The following is a 22,938-nucleotide window of genomic DNA, read 5'->3' as shown; positions in this document are numbered from 1 at the left end:
CTGCTTGGCCTGCTGTGTTCATCCAGCCCTGCACCTTGTTGTCTCAGATTCTCCAGCATCTGCAGTTCCTACTATCTCTGATTTGAATTTTAGGGCTGTTGTGGCACAGTGTTAATGTCCCTACCATTGGACCATGAGGTACAGATTCAAGTTTCACTCACTCCAAAGGTGTGTGATAACCCCTCTGAACAGGTTAATTAAAAAAAAATTAAAAACCTGGGTTCTTAGGATCTGGGGACAAGGTTGAGCGGCTAAGAGGAATGAAGTTGCAATTTGTAGCTTTGCCCCTTATGGGCAGTGCCTGTAATTTGTTCAATTAGTAGAATGGATCATTTGTTGTTGGGTTTCAAAAACAAAGAATGGATTGGTGAAGATGAGAAATATGGTATTTTCTGCTTGCTGGGTCCCTCACTATCTGCAGCCTACTCAGTTTTTAGCTATATTCTTTAAGATTTTGTCAGCTCACAGTAGTAGTGCCACCAAGCCACCTTTGAGGCATTCTATTGCAACTTTTGTCCCATCTGCATACAACTGTGCTACCACTTCTGATGGGTCTAATTTGCTTGTGGGACAGGACATACCCAGGAATGGTGTTGGCAGTGTTTGGGACACCATCTGTAAGGCATTATTCCGTGAGCATGACTGTCACGCTATTGCTTGACTAGTCTTTGGACATCTCTCTCAATTTTGGTGCAAGCCCCCAGATGTTGGTAAGGAATACTTTGTAGAATTGACAGGGCTGGTTTTGTTGTTGTTGTTTTCAGTTCCCAGGTTGAGGCTGGGTTTATCATCCACTTTCCTTCCTTCCTTTTTACTTCATAGTATAATGCTACAACTGGGTGCCTGGTCAGGCCATGTCAGAGAGCAATTACTGATCAACTGCATTGCTTTCTGAATGGAGTGACATGTCGGCCATACCAAGTAAAGGATGGCAGATTTCCTTCCTTAAAAGGAAATTAGGATTTCTACAACAATTTGCTATGAGGCTAACATTTAATTCCAGGTTTTAATTAATTAAATACAAGTCTCATATTTCCCCATGGTGGGTTTTGAATCCATAATCCCCTGAACATTAGTCTGGATCTACTGGATTACTAGTCCAGTGTCATTACCACTATGCCAATGGCTCCCCAGAATACCACCAGTAACTATAAATAACAGTTAGAAGACTCTGAATTTAAGATCTATTTCAGAGACAACATTAGAGCAGCTTGTTTACTCATCTAGTATGAGACCAGGGGTGTTTTAAAATGTATTCAAAGTCAATATCATTCTTTTAGTTCCCTTGTGTGATCTTTCAATAGATTCATAATTATGTATGCAAAAGAAGCATATGTATGGCCCTCAAAACTGCTTTTCTCTATAATAAGATTGTTGCTGATCGAATTGTAACCTCCAATCCACACTCTCACCTACCTCTGATCATCTTTCACCCTTCTGCTTACCAAGCATTGATCTAACTCTGCCTTAAAAATCATCAAAGACTCTGCTTCCATCTTCCAAAGACTTCTGCTTTTCAGGAAGAGTTTGGACTTTCTCCCTAACCCCTTGAGACTGCTAATAACCATTAATTCCAGATTCTTTCAAGTACAAAAGAAATCCTCTCCACATCTACCCTGTCATAATCAAGTCGACTAAATACTCTTTTTGAATCCAGTGATACAAACATAGCCTGTCCAATTACTTCTTAAAAGACAATCTGTCCATACCAAGTATTAATCTGGTGAACTTTGAATTGCTTAGAGTAATAGAGCCATAGAGTCATGCAGCACGGAAACAGACCCTTTGGCCTAACTTGTCCATGCCGACCTAGTTTCCCAAACTAAATTAGTCCCACTTGCCTGCATTTGGCCCATATTCCTCTAAGCCTTTCCTATTCATGTACCTGTCCAAATGTTTTTTTTAAATATTGTACCTGTACCTGCTTCTACCATTTCTTCTGGCAAAGTCAGAAGTCACGATACCAGGTCCAACAGGGTTATTTGAAATCACAAACTTTCAGCATGCAGCCCCTTCATCAGGTGAAATGTGAGATAAGAGCACACAGACATAGAATTTATAGGCAGAGAGATCAAACGATCATACAACTGGTGTGACAGGAGTGTCAAATAATAAGTCTCTGTAGGAGACCAAGAGTGTTAGATGGTGTGAGTAAAGTGTCAAGCGAAGGAATGACCTATAATCTGATTAAATGAGGCAGAGGGAAAAAAATCGCTGCAACAGCCAATTTCCTGATGCCATCCTACAACTCATCCACTTCATCCTCAAACACCCCGCCTTCACCTTCGAAAACCAGTTCTTCATCCTGACACACGTAACAGCCATGGGGACCAATACGCCAACAGTTTCATGTACATGTTCGAGCAAGACTTCTTTGCTGTGCAGGACCTCTGACCAATGCTATACAACAGATACATTGACAACATTTTCGTCCTTTAGACGCGTGGCAAGGAATCACTGAAATGACGACATAGAGATATCAACAAGTTTCATCCCACCCTCAGATTTACCATGGACTACTCTTCAGAATCAGTCTCATTCTTGGACACTCATCTCCAACAAGGACGGACATCTCAGTGCCTTGCTCTACCACAAGCCCACGGATAACCTCACGATGCTGCACTTCTCTAGCTTCCACTCTAAACATATTAAAGAAGCCATCCCCTATGGAGAAGTCGTGAGCATACAAAGGATCTGCTCAGATGAGGAGGAACGTGACGGACACCTAAAAATTTTGGAGGACGCCTTCATAAGAACAGGATACGATGCTCAACTTATTGATCGCCAGTTCCAACGTGCCACAGAAAGAAACCACAATGACCTCCTCAGAAGACAGACACAGGATACAACCAGTAGAGTACCCTATGTCGTCCAGTACTTCCCCGGAGTGGAGAGACTACACCATGTTCTCCACAGCCTTCAACATTTCATCGATGACGATAAGCATTTCACCAAGATCTTCACTACGCCTTCACTTCTCACCTTGAAACAACTGCCAAACGTTAAGCTGAAACAAAAACAGAAGTTGCTGGAAAAGCTCAGCAGGTCTGGCAGCATCTGTGGAGAGAAAATTCAGAGTTAACGTTTCGGGTCCGGTGACCCTTCTTCAGAACAGCTGGTAGCTGGGAAATCGTCGGTTTATATGCAGAATATAGGGAGGGGGATGGGGTAGGGAGTAAGTGATAGGATAGAGCCCGAAGAGAGAGAAGAGCAGTTGGATAGACAAATGAATTGATAATGATCTTGCTTGGAGGGTGAATAGTTGTTAATGGGAACTGTTGGTGACTAACAATAGGTAGTGTGTAGTGGTAGGCTGTGACAACAAGGCCTGGTGTGTGGGGCAGGGGACTAGAACATGGAAGAGTTTAGGCCCTAAAATGATTGAACTCAATACTGAGTCCGCTGCAAGTCCCCAAGTGGAAATGAGGTGTTGTTCTTCCAGCTTGCATTGAGCTTCGCTGGAACACTGCAGCAAGCCAGAGACAGATCTTGGCCAACGAGCAGGATGATGTGCTGAAGTGGCAGGCTTAGGGTCTTTTTTGCAAGCAGAACATAGATGTAACGCAAAGCAGTCACCCAATCTACGCTTCGTTTCCCCAATGTAAGGAAGACCACATTGTAAACAGCAAATGCAGTAGACTAGATTCTGGGAAGTGCGGGTGAAATGTTGCTTCACCTGGAAGGTATGTTTGGGCCCTTGGATAGTGGGAGGGAGGAAGTAAATGGGCAGGTGTTGCACCTTCGCCGCTGCAAGGGAAGATGCTGTGGGGCTGTGGTGGGGTGCTGGGGGTGAAGGAAGAGTGGATCTGTGTGTCCCGGAGGGAACGGTCCCTGTGGAAGGCGGACAAGGGAGGGGAGGGGAAGATGTGTCTGGTGGTGGCATCTTGCTGGAGGTAGCAGAAATGGCATCTGATGATCTTCTGGATGTGGATGCTGGTGGGATGGTAGGTAAGGACAAGGAGAACCCTATTGCTGTTGCTGGAGGGAAGAGAGAGGGGGTGACTGTGGAAGTGAGGGAAATGGGTCAGACTCGGTTGAGGGCCTTGTTGACAACGGAGCTGGGGAATCCTCGGTTGAGGAAGAAGATGATTCCACCCTTGGGTGACTTTCTGTGTGGAGTTTGCACATTCTCCCTGTGTCTGCGTGGGTTTCCTCTGAGTGGTCCGGTTTCCTTCCACAGTCCAAAGATGTGCAGTCTAGGTGGATTGGTCATGCTAAATTGCCCATAGTGTTCAGGGATGTGTTGATTAAGTGGGTTATAGGAGGATGGGTCTGGGTGGGATGCTCCAAGGTTCGGTGTGGACTTGTTGGGCCGAAAGGCCTGTTTCCATACTGTAGGGATTCTATGATTCTATGAAGGTGGACATTGCGGAGGCTCCCTTGTCGAAGCTGGCCTCATCTGAACATATATGACGGAGACAGAGGAACTGAGAGAATGGCATGGAGTCTTTACAGGAAGCAGGGTGTGACGAGGTATAATCCAGGATTTTTCTCCACAGATGCTGCCAGGCCTGCTGGGTTTTTCCAGCAACTTCTGTTTTTGTTCCTGATTTAAAGCATCTGCAGGTCTTTTGGTTTTTAAACCTTAAACAGACTATTGTTCATGGCCTTCCGGACAACATCGACCATGACACCATACAACCTTGCCATGGCAACCTCTGCAGGACATGTCAGATCATCGACATGGGTACTGCCATTACACACGGGAACACCATCTACCACGTACATGGCAGATACTCGGCCAATGTTGTCTGTCTCATGCCCCGCAGGCAAGGATGCCCTGAGGCATGGTATATTGGTGAGACCATGCAGATGCTACAACGGTAGATGACTGGACACCACTCAACAATTGCCAGACAGGAATGTTCCCTCCCAGTTGGGGAACACTTCAGTGGTCAAGGACATTCAGCCTCCGATCTTCGGGTAATCATCCTCCAAGGCAGATTTCGAGATACACAACAACGCAGAGTTGCCAAGCAGAGACTGATAGCCAAGTTATGTACCCAAAAAGATGGCATCAACTGTGATCTTGGGTTTATGTCATGTTACCTGTGACTCCACCACACTGTTCTGTATCTGTAAAATCTTCCTTACTGTCCTGTTTTGACATCAGCACTTTGATAAATTGTTATGATCTCTCTACATTAATTAGTTTGCACAGCTTTGGATTACTTATTACTTTGGTTAGACCCTCAGCACACAACTGTTATACCTAGCATATTTTTCCAGTCATTTAGTTTGTCTCCAGTACCACCTTATTTTTATTTTTTTTGTAATTATCTCTCTGCCTCATTTAATCAGATTATAGGTCATTCTTTCGCTTGTTATTCAGTTGTTGACACTTTACTCATCGTCTAACACTCCTGGTCACCTGCACAGACTTATTATTCGACACTCCACTCACACCAGTTTTATGACCTTTTGATCTCTCTGCCTTTGATCTCCCCGCCTATAAATTCTGTGCCTGTGTGCTTCTCTTTCACTTCACCTGTTGAAGGGGCTGCCCTGTTGGACTGTAACCTGGTGTCGTGTGAGTTCTGACTTTGTCGGCCCAGTCCAACAATGGCACCTTCACATCATGATTTCCTCTGGCAGTTCATTCCACGTATGAACTCATCTCTGTGTAAAAACATTGCCCCTCAGGTCCCCTTTAAATCATTCTGCCACCTTAAAAATATGTTCTCTAGCTTTTGAACACACCCACCCCCACCTTGTCTATGCCCCTCATAATTTTATAAACCTCTAAAATCATCCCTCACCTCCTATTGTTCAGTAAAAGAAGTCCCAGCTTATCCAGCCTTTCCTTCTAACTGAAACCCTGCAGTCCCAGCAACATCCTGGTAAATCTTTTCTAAACCTTCTCAAATTTATAACATTCTTCCTATACATTCTTTCTTAAATATGGAGACAATACTGTGCATGATTTACTTGATGTAGTCACAGTTTCAGTCAGAGATGACCTTTTTGGAATTATGTATCCTTCTCTGGTTGATCTTTCTGCATTCTCAGCAATTGGGAGGAGTTCACTGTCTGGATCACCTAGTCCAGGTCTTAGGACAGATTTTGATGATGTGAAAAGTCCACCCATTGTTCCCATTACATCACCATCTCAACTATTTTTGGACTGTAAATTTTGCTGAAGCAGTAAGTGAGAAAACTTGTATTTTTAGATCACAGACCAGATGGTTGAATGGGTAGGTAACTTCTAACCCAGTTTTTTAATGAATCAAATGAAGTACTCCAATCACTACTGGATGTGGTTGAATGAGATTGAGGCTAAGAATTGATAAGATTTTCTTTCATCAGTTGTTGCTCATAACTTGTTTTTATTGAAAGTGTGTTTAATTGACTGAAAATGGATATTACAATAACATTGCAAAAATGGGAACTCTATAAGTGCAGTCTGAGTGAGTATAAATGGGCACAATATAGAACCACATACTGAAACAACACATTTAGCAAGAAATATGCTGGATTATAGCTGAGCAGAAGATATATATATAGATTTCAGGACAATATTTTCAATGTCTGTACTGTGTATAGAGCTCACAAGTTCAGTCTTATCATCCAGTCTCAAACTTTTCTGAATGTAACCACAATCTCACGCTGTGGTGAGAACTTGTAGCAGAACATTTCTGTTCTGCTTTCCTTGGTGTCAAATCTTTTCACTTTGATGGGCAGTAGTGTTGGAAATATATAGACCAACTTATTGCTTTCAAAAAGATAAGGGATACAATATTGATGCCAACATTTCAAACTTCAGAACCTTAAGATTCCATTGTGGGGAGACTGATTTTAACTTTGATGAAGGTGAATATGCCCTGCCCAATATTTGCTTCTGTTGAGTTTGAAGGAAAGAAATATTGGCCGCAGTGTGCATTGGACAGCATAATAAGCATCCCCCATTACAGCACAGTTAAAAACATTCCCATGATTTTTGAAGAATGTTTTCTTCCTCTAAAGTGTATGCAAACTAAATCAATTATAAAAATGTATTACCACGGGAGTCTGCAGTTCAAGGCTGTACTAGAATAAGCACTGGTCTAATTGAGAGGATATGGTCTAATCAGTGAATTGACACTTTTCTTGCACACAGAATGACACAGATCTTACAGGAACAAATGACCAACTGGAAGGAGATAGTGGAAATTTGCCAGACATCTCTCTTGTGAGTATTTTACTCTAAATTGTACAGCTCAACTGCCGTGTAACATTATGTCTTTTCTCCATTGAAAAGATAGAATGTGATGCTCGTTTTTCAAGCAGTAGAATTAACATTTATCATTATTATATATTTGTTGTAATCAGCTCATTTGAAGTTATATAAAGTAAGATAATAACAGCAGAAGGAATGTTGAAACACACTGAAAAAAAAATAACTTTGTCATCAGGATGCCTGCTTATCTCGGAGACTGTTCAATTTAATCAAAACTTCCTGGGCAACAATTAGGTACTGCAGTTTGATTTTAAATGTATAACTTTTCTTGGATAGTTTTGAAAAGTATTAATCATTCTGCATTTATTTGAACAAATGAAGGTCATGACACAAATTTTGGCAACTGAATAGGCTGTAAAAGATCAAGGAAGGAAATAGATTGGGCCGACTGTGAGTTTAATTCAATGGCATTTTAATAAAGTACAAAATTATATTGTTGAATCAGAATAATTGGCCCAATGCCAATTATGTTCATTTCATAGTCATTTGTGCTTTTAAGTGTCCTTCACATACACTGCTGCTGGAACAAAAACAGCACAGAGACAGTGATTCAGAAAACAAAAGGGAATAAAAAGAAACACAAAGAGGTGGAGGGGAATATTAACACCAAACAAAAGGGAACAATTTAGGTCGGGTGCACTGTGAAAATTGTCAACATTTCTCACCAAACATAATCCTCGGACTCCTGGTTTTATCTGAAGTGGGGTGGGGGTGGGGGCGGAGTGGTTTGGTGAGGTCTGGGCAGGCAAACTGATTGCCCCAGATTTTCTTTCCTCCACCCAATGTCACACACACACAGCTTTGACCCTGCCTGCTGGGTTTCCTGCTACTCAGGGACCATAGCAACTAAAGGGAGGTGATTGTTGCTATGTGGTAGGCACATTCCCAGTATTGCTCTTGGAGCAGCAAGAACAGGAACCCCAAGCTTAATCTGTTTGGCCCTCCCACCCACTAGGATCAGCTCCAGGCAGAAGCAGATACACCCATCACCACTGGATTGTGGATTCTGCAACATTGAATATTCCTGTTGCATATATGCAAAATGTACGCAGCTCACTAGATCTGGAGGCAGCCCTGCTCCCATGCTGCCAGCAATGCAGCAACAGCATCCCTAGCTAGTCTTGATCTGCAATCTCCTCTGAAGTATTTTCTGCCTGACAGGAAGCCAAGCCTTTCAATCAGGAAGAGGAGGACAAAGTGCACACACACTCTGGAGCTCGTAGCATTTGGAAAATTTCAACTTTCTGGCCACAATTCTTCCTCATTTGCATCTCAGAAAACTCTCCCTAGTTTGGGGCTGAGCCATCAACTACAAAATGCACCATTGATAAGTTCCAGTAGCATAGCTAGCAAGATTTATGCAGAGGGAGACAACTTCTTGGATAAGGCATTAAACCAAGGGATGCAAAATATCCCTTGGCACTATTTTGACAGTTTTTAAGTAAAATCTTCTAGTTGTTCTTGCTAATTGTTAACAAACACAGTGTTACAAAAACAAATTATTTACTGGCTATAGCATCGCTGTTTGAGAACTTATTGAGTGCAAACTGGTTGTCAGCTTTCCAACATTACCGCAGTGAATAATCTTTAAAAGTACATAACTGCTTCAAAGTGCTTTGGGACATCCTAAGCTTGTGTAAATGTAAGTCTTATTTTCTTTATTTCTTATTTATTTGAAACAGAAACTTCTTCAGTCTTGAGTGCTAGGTCATGTTGGCAGTTTTAACCTAATCCAACATTGATCAGATTGACTGCCACACTGGTTTTACAACTCCTCTAATTTTGTTCAGACCTGGTCAGCTGCCCTCAGTTCCTTTGTCCAGATCATTAACATATAACATGAATAGTTGTGGGCCAACACTGACTCCTGTAGAATTGCACTAGTCACTGGCTGCCATCCTGAAAAAGATCCCTTTATCCCTACTCTCTGCCAGTCAGCCAATCCTCTACTTATGATCCTCTACCTCTACAATCTGAAGTCCCCATCCGCTTCAAGAAGACCTCCTTCATCTTGGTGCCAAAGAAAAACCATTCAGCGTACCTCAGTAACCAATACCTGGTGGCTCAGACCTCCATAATTTAAAGTTGTCCAAGAGATTGGTCATGGCACACATTAACTCCAGCCTCCCAGACTGCCTTGATCCCTTGCAATTCACCTACTGATGCAATAGGTCCATGGTAGATTCAATCTCCCTCACCCCACGCTAATCCCTGGAACATCTGGACAACAAGGATATCGGCATCAGGATCCTACTAAACGATTACTTCAACACCATAATTCGAAACAATTATATCCAAACTCTAGAACTTAGCTCTCCCCATTCTGTAACCGGATTCTCAACTTCCTGACCAACAGATCGCAATCAGTAAGGATAAGCAACAACACCTCCGCCACAATAATTCTCAACACCAGTGCCTTGCAAGGTTGCACACTTAGCGCCCTTCTATACTCCTTATTCACTCAAAACTGTTCAGCCAGATTCAGTACCAACTCCATTCACAAGTTTGCTGACAACACCACCATCGTAGGTCGGATCTCAAAACGATGACGAGATGGAATACAGGAAGGAGATAGAGTGCTCAGTGGCATGGTGTAAAGACAACAATTTATCCATCAACATCAGCAAAATGAAGGAGCAGGTCATTGATTTCAGGAAGCAGAGTGGAGGGCAACGGTCGAGAGCATCAAGTTCCAGGGAGTGGAACAATTTGTCCAATAATCTGTCCTGGTCCACCCATGTTGACACTGGTCAAGAAAGCACAACAACACCTCTACTTCCTCAGGTAGCCCAGGAAATTCGGCATGTTCATAAGGACTCTCACCAATTTTTATAGATGCACCATCTGGACTGCGGCCGGGATGCATCACAGCTTGGTATGGCAACTATTCGTCCCAACGCTGCAAGAAATTACAGAGTTGTGTGCATAGTCCAATCCATCACATAAACCGGCCTTCCATCCATTGACGCTATCTACATTTCCTGCCGCATTGAGAAAGCAACCAATGTAATCAAGGACCCTTCCCACCCCAGTTATACTCTCCTCCACCCTCTTACTTCAGGCAGAAGAAATAAAAGTTTGAATACACGTATGGACAGATTCAAGAGCAGTTTCTTCCCTGCTATTACCAGACTTTTGAATGGATGTCCTAAATGTTAATGTTAATCTCTTTCATTTTACTAGCTGGCTTACTGTCATAATTCATTTTCTCCCCCTTTATTGCTTTTTTAGTTAGTCTCTGCTGGTTTTTAAAGGCTTCCCAATCCTCTGGCTTCCCATTAATCTTCCCCACATTATATGCTTTTTAATTTGCTTTTATGCTGACCCTGACTTCCCTTGTCAGCCATGGTTGCCTCATCCTCCCCTTATCATGTTTCTTCTTCCTTGGAAAGATTTATGTTGTGGCTCCTGAAACCCCTGTCATTGCGGGTCCCTCATCTACTCTACTAGGCTCCCCTTCCAACCAACACTGGCCAGCTCCTCCCTCATGTCTTTTCTCAACTTTAATACCATTACATCGGATTCAATCTTCTCCCTCTTGAATTGCAGGATGAATTCTATCATATTATGGTCATTGTCTCCTAAGGCTTCCTTCACCTTAAGCTCCCTAAACAAGTCTGCCTCATTACACATCATTAAATCCAGAATTGCCTGCTCCCGAGTGTGGTCTACCACAAACTGCTCCAAAAAAACGTCTCATAGACATTCCTTGAATTCCTTTTCTTGGAATCTGCTACCAACCTGATTTTCCCAAGCCATCTGCACATTGAAGTCCTATAATTATTGTAATAGGGGCTTTCTTACACACCGTTTCTATCACCTGATTTATTTTCTCCCCCACTTCCTGACTACTGCTAGGGGGCCTGTACGTAATTCCTTTTTCCCTTTGCAGTTCCTTAACTCTACCCACACAAATTCTACACCTTCTGAAGCAGACTTCTTGCTACTGATTTAATTTAATTTCTTATTAACAAGGTAACCCTGTCCCCTGTGCCCATCTGCCTGCCCTTTCACATTTAGTTCCCAACCCTGATCCCTTTTCAGCCATGTTTCTATGATTCACACAACATTGGACCCGCCAATTTCAATCTGCGCTAAAAGCTCATTTACCTTGTTTCATATACAGCATGCATTTAAGTAAAACACCCTCAGTCCTGTGTTGACTGTCCCCTTATCTGCTGTGCCTGAAGTTAGATTCCTGACCCTTTCCATATTCTCTGTTCTATTACTTGATCTGGAAACTTTAACCTCGGCTCAGTTCTCCCTCCCATTACTTTTTCCATAATTTTCCATGCACCTGAACCCACTCTCTTGCTATTTCGTTTAAAGTCCCATCAATAGCCCGAGTTAAGCAATTCGCAAAGACTTTTGTCCCAGCATGGTTCAGGTGGAGCCCATCCCATCAGAACAGCTCCCTCCTTCCCCAGTACTGATGCTGATATCACATGAATTCAAACCCATTTCTCCCACATCAATCTTACAGCCACCCTTTTACTCTTAATGATGGATGGGATCCTGTGCCAATTTGCTTGTGGCTCAGGTGGTAATCCAGCTATATAACTGGCCACATCTCTGGAAAGGATGAAGACAAGAATAACGAGAATAGCTGTAAAGTAGTAAAACATGTTTTGTTTCAATGAAAATGCAAACAGGATGATCATTACAAAACCATTAAATTCTTAAAGAAATTGATAAAATAACTCTATATAATGAAACCAAATTAGAAGCTGATGCCATGGTTGTAAGCTCCCTAATAACTGCTGCAGATCTGCTATATTCCCTTTGCAATAGCAATAATGTACCTACCAATCGAAGCAACAGGAATTTGATTTTAATCAATTACAAAGGTATTGACCATTGAATTTTTTTTGTGTGTGAGCAACTTTTCAAAATAGCAATATTTGTGGCTGAAGCAATTTTTGAGATAATGCTTAATCTCTGGAATGTACAGAATGAGTACTGGTTTGGTAACTAATAGGGATGGTGAGTAGGTTTTAAACTTGAAATAAACCCCAGTTCATTAACAGTATCCTGAAACAGAAATTCTTTGAAACCAAATGATTCACTCACTTTGTGTAGAAGTCTATACACACTGCAGGGTAATAGCTGGACTAATCCATTTACAAGGAAGATTTTAATTATTGAGTTTTCCACGAGTTATTGCGGTTCTGCACTCATGCAATGAAGTGGCCATGCTGCTATTAGCACTGTATGCCATTATTTTATTACTGAACAAAGTGATAAACCTCACATACTTTTAACATGAAAATCTAACTTCAATAAATTGATGGATTGCAATCATAGAAACATTCATTATCTGTCCACTAACAGCTAAATTAACAGTACAATCAAATTATCTAACTTTGTGGCTCATTGCAATGACTGAATATGGCACAAAGAGGGAGATTAATCATTGTATAGAAGCTCTTTGCATTCTTCATTTATATAAGCTCCCATCAAAAAAAAACCACAGGATGCCAGTTCAGATGGTAGACTTTATACTAGTCATACTAATGGAGTATATTATTTTCTTTATTCTGCATAATAAAGCCATCAAACTATGTCAGTGAAGCTCCAATCAGAATTCTAACGACTGTAATTGAAAGTTCATGATCCCATCCATCAACGGAACAAACTATTCCCAACGGTTACCACAAAACTTACAGTGATTAAATTAATAATAAGTAACTTTGCAGAAATTAAAAAATTCTGTTTTCTGCATACCTTGTATAAGAATATTGAGGAGAAACATTGAGACGATGTCCCTGGATCTAGATTCTTCAACCAGAGAAAATAGTTTATCTACCCTGTCTCTTCCCGTAAATGTCTTGAATACTTCGATCAGATCACCCTTTAACCTTGTACATTCTAAAGAATAAAGACCTAATTTGTCTAATCTCTCCTAATCACTCAAATCCTAAAGTCCAGGTATTATAGACTTAAACTCGTGGAAACAGGCCCTCCAACCCAACAAGTCCACACCAACTCTCACAGCATCCCACCCAGACGCATCCCCCTCTAACCCACCTAATTTACGCATGCCTGAACACTACAGGTAATTTAGCGTGGTCAATCCACCTAACCTGCACATTTTTGGACTGCGGGAGGAAACCGGAGCACCCAGAGGAAACCCACGCAGACACAGGGAAAATGTGCAAACTCCACACAGACAGGTGGAATCAAACCTGGGCCCTAGGTGCTGTGAGGCAGCTGTGCTAACCACTGAGCCACTATGCCACTTCAAATCCTTGTAAATTTGCATTGAACTGCCTCCAGAGCTAAAATATCCTTCCTAAAGTGTGGTGCCCAGATCTGCTCACAGTACTCCAAGTGGGATCTAACTAGGGTTTTGTATAACTGTAGCATAACGTCTGCATCCCATTACTCCAGCCCTTTGGATATGAAGGTCAGCATTCCATTAGCCACCTTGACTATTTTCTGCACCTGTTTGTGACATTTTAAACAGTTATGCACCTGAACCCCCAAATCTCATCAGGCAGCCATTGTATTTAATGTTGTGCCTTCCAAAAAATTGGTGTATTTTACGATCTGAAATGAATGACTTCACACTAGCTTAGATTGAAATCCATCTGCCACAGCTTTGCCCATTCACCTAATCTATCAATATCCTGTTGTAATTTTATGCTGTCATCAACACTGTCTACAATGCTAATTTTCTGTCATCAGCAAATTTGCATGTTTGGCTTTTTATGCCATTATCCCTAAGTCGTTAATGATTATAGTGAATAATTGAGGCCCCAACGCAGATCCTTGTGTTACCATCAGTTCTGAGGAAGGATCACTGGACCTGAAACGTTAACTCTGTTTTTTCCTTCACAGCTGATGCCAGACCTGCTGAGCTTTTCCAGCAACTTGTGTTTTTGTTACAGATCCTTGTGGGATACCACTAGTCACATCCTGCCAATTTGAGTACTTACCCATTATTCGAACTCTGTATCCTGCCACTCAGACAATTTCCTGTCCAGATCAGTAATTTGCCCTCAGTTCAGTGGGCTGCAACCTTAGGAAACAATCTCTTGTGTGGGACTTTTTCAAACATGTCGATATGCTCATTTGAAGTATTAACGTAGTAAATCTCATGTCCCATGCCTATTACTATATAATTGTTCATTTAATTCCATTACAATCTTGGTTCCAGGCAACTGATTGGAGAGTGGAACAAAGTACACAATTTGGTAAGACCAGATGTCTCCAGAAGATTTGCCAAATAATTATATCTCCAATTATTTCTGGTTTGCTTTCTAGGATAATGTGCAGCCCTTCACTGACAACTCATCAAACTATAGGCCTCTTCAACCTGAGTCCAGTAATCCAGCCTCTTCACAGCAAAAGACAATCGGAGACAGACCAAAACGGAGCTCATCAGAGTCATCACACTCAGGCCTTTTCTTCACAGTACCTCACAGTCCTTCGTTAACCACCACAATCATCGATACGGATTCCACAAGTGATGGTTATTCTCTTGCTTCTGCCTCTGTTGTTTTGACAGATGAGTCTGTTTGTACAGTACACACTAAAAACTTAAAAACTCAAACTATGAGTGGTGAGGCGACAGCCCAGCTGTCCCGTGTCAACCAGCATATCATCGGACCCTTTCCTAGAGTTAAGTCTCCAACACAGTTGTTGTCTAATGCCTCAGAGTGTTTCTCACCATCTCATCCAAATCCACCTCCATATAATCCAGGCCTCCTTCCTCCGGGGTCAACAGAGAAGCCACACCCACGGTTAGCAGCAGCCAATCAGCACTTTGTAATGGTAGAAGTGCATCAGCCAAACAGTGAACCTGATGTCAATGAAGTTAGGGCATTACCACAGTCTCGAGGTAAGAGTCATTTAAAGACAGCATCATGTTCAGCTTTTCTGATTGACAATCGGCTTTTAATCTGAATTCATCTTCAAGAACATGGCAATTTCAGTCAAATTAAGTATGGACATATATCTGTTAAATTGAACATGAATAAAGCAGGTGTCAAGTTTGTCTGACACCGTCAGATAATCTGAGCAGATATTTTGAGTCTCGGATTATAGCTCAACCATTTCTTGAATGGCTGTTTCTGTAATTGTATTGAATTAGGTTCAAGATTTTATGCAGTCTGAACTGTGGGGAGGGGGAGTCCATTTTTGCAGTGGAAGTAATGGACTAGTTGTTTTACTGTATCATAAATACAGTTTCTATCTAAGCGTTTGCAAAGCTTCATGCAAGGTTAGATGGCTTCTTCTGTTTAATTATAATTGACAACGGAAGCTACAATGTATTAAATATTTGTCACTGCTTACAAACATATGAAATGGACAGGCAGGGAAACATCATTTATCAAGCCTGCCACGAACCAGACCGTTCTGAATTAACCTTTCTTCCTTCCCCACCTTCTCATTCCTAAGGGAAAAAAAACATTCTGGAAAATTATGCTCCAACCTCATTATAAATGAAGATCAGTCTAAGGGCTTTTGTGGGCCAAGTGTTACTTATAAAGACACTTACCTTCTGTAATCTCTGCCGAAGTCAGGGATAGGTCCAACTTGCTCTCAGCTTTGTACACAGCCTCAACATCTACTGCTCCAGCTGCCTATGTACTTGAAAGAGACCCTACTCTGAGTAAAGAGGAGCCATTTAGCATTCAGTTACTGCCACCTTAAGCATAATTTAAACTTGTGACCCTCTTGCCTTCCCCAATCTGTTAACCCAGATAATGTAAAAGGGACAAGATTCTTGAGCCCATCTGATTAGGTGATGTTTTTAACTTCATAAACATCCCAAGGCAATTCACAGCAGTGCTATAAAACCAAATTTGCACTGACTCTCATAAGGCAATACTAGAGCTGATCAAAAGCCTGGTGAAAGAGGTAGATTTTACAGAAGAAGGAGAAAGAGAGAGATGGAGGGGTTTCAGGAGGGAATTCAGGAGCTTAGGGCCTACGCAAATGTAAATACACCTATCAACGATGGAGCAAGTAAAATTGGGGATATTGAAGAGGCTAGAATTAGGGAACACAGATATTTAGAGAGTAGAGAGTTGAAGGAAATTACAGAGATGTGAAGGGACAAGGCCAGGGAGGAACTAGCAAACCAGGAGGAGAATGCTTATATTAACTAGGAGCCAGTATGAGTCGGTGAACTCCAGAGTGATGGGTGAATGGGACTTGGTCATAGGCAGCAGAGTTTTGAGGATATCCCCAAGGTTGCAGTGGATAGGAAGTGAAAGGCAAGCCTGGAGTATATTGGGGCAGTCAATTCTGGAGGTAACAAATGAGATTTCAGCCACAGATCAGCTGAATGAAAAGTGGAATTGGGTGATAGCAGTGGTGGAAATAGGCACCTGAATGGTAGCACGGATATGTGGTCGGAAGACCCACTCAGGGTCAAATATGGCAATGAGGCTGTGTTAGGTGTGGTTCAATCTGACCCAGTTTAATCAGCAACTAGAGATAGGAAATGATGGCAGGGACCAAAAGCAATGGCTTCGGTGTTCCAAATATTTAATTGGAGGATATTCCAGGTCATCCAGAAGTGGACGTCAAACATTTTATGTGGTAATTTGCAGTGGGGAATGAAGGGAGATATTGGTGAGATGGAGCTAGGAATCATTCTTTTAGTGTCCCTCTCATTAAGTGGGGGGTAAGTATTGGTCCAGCACTCCCGATGCACCGTGATCTGTATATACCATAATACAGTGTCTTGAATTATACTGAGTGATTCCATTAAAACATAGAGACATACAGCCATACAACATGGAAACGCCACCTTTGGTGCAACACATCCCTGCCGATCCACATTCCAAACTGTCTTTTAAGTTTCTCTCCTGTCACCTTAAAATTATGCCCTCCAGTTTTGAATTCCCCTACCCCGGGGAAAAGACCTTTGCTATTCATCTTATCTATGCCCCTCATGATTTTATGAACCTCTGTATGGTCACTGCTCAACTTCCTATACCCTAGTGAAAAAAGTCTCAGCCTATCCAGCCTTTCCTTATAACTCAAACCCTCCAGTCCCAGTAACGTCCTTGTAAATCTTCTCTGCACCCTTTCCAATTTATTAATATCCTTCCTTTCGCAGGGCGACCAGAACTGTACACAGTACTCTAGAAGTGGCCTCACCAATGTCCTGTACAACCACAACATGACGTCCTAACTCCTGTACTCAGTGTTCTGATCATTGAAAGCAAGCATGCCAAACACCTTCTTAAACACCCTGTCTACCTGTGATGCAACTTTCAAAGAATAATGTACCTGAATCCCTGGATTTCTCTGTTTGACAACACTACCCCGGACCCTACCATTAACTGTGTAAGTCCTGCCCTTGTTTGTTTTACCAAATGCATCATCTCGCATTTATCTAAATTAAACTCCATCTGCCGCTACATGGCCCATTGGATCAAGATCCCTTTGTAATCTGAGATAACCTTCTTCACTGTCCACTATTTCACCAATTGGTGGTGTCATCCATAAACTTATTAACCACGCCTCCTATATTCTCATCCAAATCATTTATATAAATGACAAACACTAGTGGACCCAGCACCAATCCCTGCAGAAAACCACTGGTCACAGGCGTCCAGTCCAAAAAACAAGCCTGTGTCTCCTACCATCAAGCCAATTTTGTATCTAATTGGCAAGCTGTCCTTGAATCTCATGTGATCTAAATTTACTAAACAGTCTACCATGCAGAACTTTGTCAAAGTCCATGTAGACAACGTCTACTCTTCCGCCTTCATCAATCTTCTTGGTCACATCCCTAAAAAAGCACAAGTTTGAGAGACAGGAGTTCCCACGCACAAAGCCATGCTGATGATCCCCAATCAGACCCTACCTCTCCAAATGCATGCAAATCCTATTTTTCAGAATCCCTTCCAACATCTTACCCACCACTGACATCAGACTCACTGATCTTTAGTTCTCTAGCCTTTCCTTGCAGCCTTTCTTAAATAAAGGCACAACATTACCCATTACTTAGCTGCATTTTCCTACGTTGGTCATGAAGAAATGAAAGTAGAGCTGAAATTGAAGAGATTAGTGCAGACTACACAATAAAGTTACCAGTGCCTAGCCAATTTCAAGATAACCCATCCTGTTTCTGTGCATTAAAATACTTCCAAGGCCAAAGCAGTACAGCGAAAGAATATGCACCCATTAGTACTGATGTTTATGGGTCAATATGCTATTCATATCTTTTTACTTATGTGACTAGGGATTGAGCAGAATCTATTTTCTATCAATAACAGAAATTATGCCACTGTTCCCACCAGCTGCTGCCCTCTCCCAGTTATCTGACAGTGGGCAAACTCTCAGTGAGGACAGTGGGGTTGATGTTGGTGAAATGGGTGGCAACAGCAAAGACAGCAGTCCCGTTCCTGCGAAGGGAAAAATCACCAAGGACACGCCGAGAAATGAACCCAAACCAGAGGCCGTTTTAAAGCCAGTAAGTGATCTTCAAATGCTTATTTATTCCTAAATGAAAGAATCATTGATCTATTTCTTCATAAAAGTATCGAGAGATGAGCAACTAAAGAAAGAATAAAAGGAAAATACCACTGATGCTGAAAATTTGAAATAAAAACACAAAGTGGGGAAATACTTCACAGATCTAGCAGCATCAGTGGAGAGAGAAAACTGTTAATGCATTGAGTTGAATATGAATCCTCTTTTTAACAGAAGAATCTGAAGAAGTGTTATAAGCAACTCAACGTTTTAATTCTGCTTCTCTGTTGTCAGGTCTGCTGAGTATTTCAAGCACTCTTTGTTTATATTAATAACAAAAAGAAGAATATATGCACCAAAAACCGCAGGAATTCTGGATGCTGGAAATCCAGAAGCAAAAACAGAAATTGCTATAAAAGCTCAGCAGGTCTGGCAACATCAGTGGAGAGAATGCAGAGTTAAAGTTTCCAGTCCAGTGACCCTTCCTCAGAACACATTCTGAGTTCTGAGGAAGGGTCACTGAACCTGAAATTGCAGATGGACAAAGTGTGTAATTAGTCTGAGAGGCTTTATAAATACTTTCTTGTCTTCGTGTTAAAAATAGAAAGATGGTTCAGCCTTGTTGCTGCTGAAACTCTTGCAACCTTCAACTGTCTTGCCAGCTGTGCAGGTCTTTTCTGGTCTTGAGATCAAAAGTCATTATAGACAGCCAATTTCCGTCACAGTCAATACTGGTATTGTCTACTCAGCAGAACTTAAGTGAAAGCCGTTGCTATACACTGAAGATCATGGAGACTTCTTCACAATTACTTAAGGTGAATTTGTTGCTGCCCAGCCCTCATTGCTGGGGTGCTAATTCAAAATCATGGAGTCTCTATTTGTGTTTTGGGTGAAACTCCAGGTATTAACAAATGTAGGTTTCACAGACAGATTCAAGGGGAGACCTGTTTTGAACAAAGGGAAGGTGCCTGAATCATGACAGCCATTTTAAAGTTTACCAGTTATCCATTTTAAAACAGACATTTTTAAAAGTTTCCATATGGGTCTAGTCCCTGTTAAAGTCATGAATATGAAAGACTTTTACTGAGCATGACAGTGCTGGTATTGGAACCATTTAACACATCTGCTCTTTTAGCAAAAGCATAGATTCATTTATTTTAAATGTGTTAATGACTGTGCTAAAATTATGAAGAGATGAATTTTAGATGAATATATGAAGCATTCAAGTGCTTACGAGGTAATTTTGGAGACACTTAGTTGTGAGACGAATGAATTATACATACAAAACTTACAAAACAGAAGGGTAGGTAAGCAGTTGCCCAGTACTGTGTGTACATGGCTTCAGGAAGGAGGAAGAAGTTATGTTTCTTGTTGTTGCTTGTATGACTGAGGAAGTATCTATTTATTTGACTTTGGTGCACCCAATGTAGTGATAAAGCATCACTAGACCATTCCCTGAGGCAACAGCAAATGGATTCCACTGTTCACATTGATTTTTCTCCCCTATGTTTTTTAGGTACATCTTTTTATATGGCTAATATTATTGAATTGCCTTGGAGCTTCTGAAATTAAAATTGCCCATTACAACGTTTCACAAACTATAATGTGATAGCAAAGGAGCGCTGTAATAAAAAGAAAATAATTCATCTCTCAATAGATCAGTGAATTTATCTTGTGAGTAGTTTAACCTTTGGGGTGAAGAAGGCTATTGATTTAGTCACAGATCTGTCTAGAATTTGCTAAATGTAGTTGAGTTAAGAATTGGAGGTTTGGCCCAAGTTTGTGGACCTGTTCACAAGCTAACAAAACCTGTTCTAGATAGGCCTATTCTTCTTTGTCCTTGCCTGTAAAACTTAATAATACATACTGGGGTGAAATGGCAAAGCACGATTTTTGTCCTTAGAACAAGACCCTAGCAGTGCTTTTGAAAGAAAAGAGGGAGTAATTTGGAGTGAGAAGAAGATTGTTTGCAGTGTTTCAATTTTTTGAACACAGCGTGTACATCAACTGACCATAACGGAATAACAACAAAGAACTGTGATGCTGGAAATCTAAAACAAAAACAGAAAGTATTGGAGAAACTTAGCAGGTCTGGCAGTATCTGTGGAGAGAAAGCAGAGTTGCCATCTCAAGTTCAGCCGCGGAGGTGCCTCAGAAATATCCACCTTATGCCACAGACAGGGATTCCCTGCTACTGTCGTCCACAGGGCCTTCAGCCATATCCAAACTTCCACTGTCACTCTTTCCATCTCCTCTCACCAAACCAATAGGGTCCCCCTCTCTTCACTTTCCAACCACCAGCATCTGTGTCCAAATGATTATAAGCCACCATTTCAGTACCTCCACCACCAGACACATGTTCCCCTCCCCTCCGTTCTCAGCCTTCTGTAAAGACCATTCCCTCTAGGACACCCTAGTCAACTCCTCCTCTACTCCCAACACCTCCCACACCACCATGGCATCTTCCCATTCAATGACAGTAAGTATAACTCCTGCACATTTACTTCCTCCCTCCTCACTATCTAAGGCCCCAGACACACGCTCCAGGTGAAACAGTGATTTACTTGCACTTTACTCAATATAGTCTACTATATTTGCTGCTCACAGTGCAGTCTCCTCAACACTAGAGAGACAAAATGAAGACTGGGTGACTGATTTGCCAAACACCTACACTTTTGTCTGTAATAATGGCCCCAAGTTTTTGGTTGCCTGCCACTTCAACATGCCACCATTTCCTATGACACCTTTCTGTCTCAGGCCTGCTCCTGTGCTCCAGTGAGGCTTAACGCAAGATGGAGGAACAACATCTCACCTTCCATCTACGCAACTTACAGCCTGCAGGACTCAACATTGAGTTTAACAATTTCAGAATGTGAGTACCTGTCCCCCACATCCTCAGTGTGTTACTATAACCACACAACACTAGGTCCTGATTTCTACAGGCTGTTCCCAGCACAGCTAACCCATTTTCAACCATTCACACTTCTTATCAGCACGCTACCCAGCAATTATCTCTTGCTCGGTTTATCATCACAATCTCTTTGTTTACCTATCTGGGCTCTGTCTCCATGTATTCTATTCAATGCCCAGCCCGTCTCCAGCATAAATACCATCCTTTCCTAACTATGTCCAGTTCTGACAAAGGGTCACCAGGCTCGAACATTAAATTTGTTTCTCGTTCTACAGATGCTGCCAGACCTGCTGAGATCCTCCAGCGATTTCTGTTTCAGTTGTTGACCATAATGGAAGGTGTGTTTCCTTTAAATCTGGTCAGTAATTGTATTGAGTGAGGGTTGTATGCGTTCTGAAGTCTTAGTGAAGTCACAGGTGACATCAACACTGCTCTAACTTTGAAGAATTAACTCCCAAAATCCAGATTTGGCTTCCACAGAGTTTTGCACAAAGTATTGTCAGTTTATTCACTCAATCACTCACCCACATAAGGGTGGAACTAGATTCAATTGAAAAGATTTTGTCTTGTCAACCTTCCCTAAGCATTTGACAGCAGTAGTAGATATTTGTAAATGAAAAAAAGGCCTTGTTGTGAATTCCTTTCATTGTGGGAATTTAGGAATCCAATCTGACAATAACTGTGTGCAAGACTAGCCAACATTAGCTTGTGATGTTCTATATACTTCTGAGAAAGCGTTGTGCCTAGTCATATGCCCTGCCTGAATAGGAGAACAGTTACTGTTCACTAACATTCTTAACCTAGGCACTACAAGCTAATTGAGAGCAATGTAAGACAATGTATATTTGAACACCCAAAAGTCAAAAGCGTGGCTTTCATTGCTGGAAACATGAAGCACAAAATCCACAATATACTGTGACATTTCAATGAAGTGTAAAAAGTGTAAAATTAATAAGCAATCAGTGAAATTCAGGCTAATTGCCCAAAAAGTATAATGCTAATGATGCTATTAGTAGTTAAAGTTTGATATAAAGGAAAGTATAATACAGGAAAATAATTTGAAATTATTTAAGTTATGGATTACAGTACAGTGAATGGATTGCAATATCAAATAGTACAATGATGGGCAGGCTATATTAAACTGTGATGAGTTGCCTTGAGGAAGTAAGTAACAGGGCATATCAAAACAGAAAGGTGTTCTATCTGTAGGCTGGAGATACAATGATATACATTAAAGCTGACAAAACACTGAAAAAACTGTTTTTGTAACAGAATTCTTGTTGTATCATGCAAAGAACAAATGAGCACTAACATGTCAGAATCCATAAAACAAAAGAACATGTGAGGTAGAAATTCAACTCCATAGCAATTGGGG

General features: G+C 41.5%; 1 protein-coding gene across 1 annotated transcript in view; it reads left to right on the top strand.

The window, feature by feature from the left end:
• whrna (whirlin a) overlaps nt 1-22,938 on the top strand; it is a 277,019-nt gene that overhangs the window by 150,449 nt on the left and 103,632 nt on the right. Inside the window, exons 11-13 of the mRNA XM_048613360.1 lie at nt 7,097-7,168; nt 14,483-15,059; nt 18,457-18,653. Of these exons, the coding sequence (XP_048469317.1) occupies nt 7,097-7,168; nt 14,483-15,059; nt 18,457-18,653 (846 nt within the window). The remainder of the gene's footprint in view (nt 1-7,096; nt 7,169-14,482; nt 15,060-18,456; nt 18,654-22,938) is intronic.

This window comes from Rhincodon typus, chromosome 28 (assembly GCF_021869965.1).
Source record: "Rhincodon typus isolate 14 chromosome 28, sRhiTyp1.1, whole genome shotgun sequence".
In the NCBI taxonomy this organism is placed as follows: Eukaryota; Metazoa; Chordata; class Chondrichthyes; order Orectolobiformes; family Rhincodontidae; genus Rhincodon; species Rhincodon typus.
Note: the sequence above shows the minus strand (reverse complement) of the source record. Positions and strands in the feature narration are given on the sequence as shown.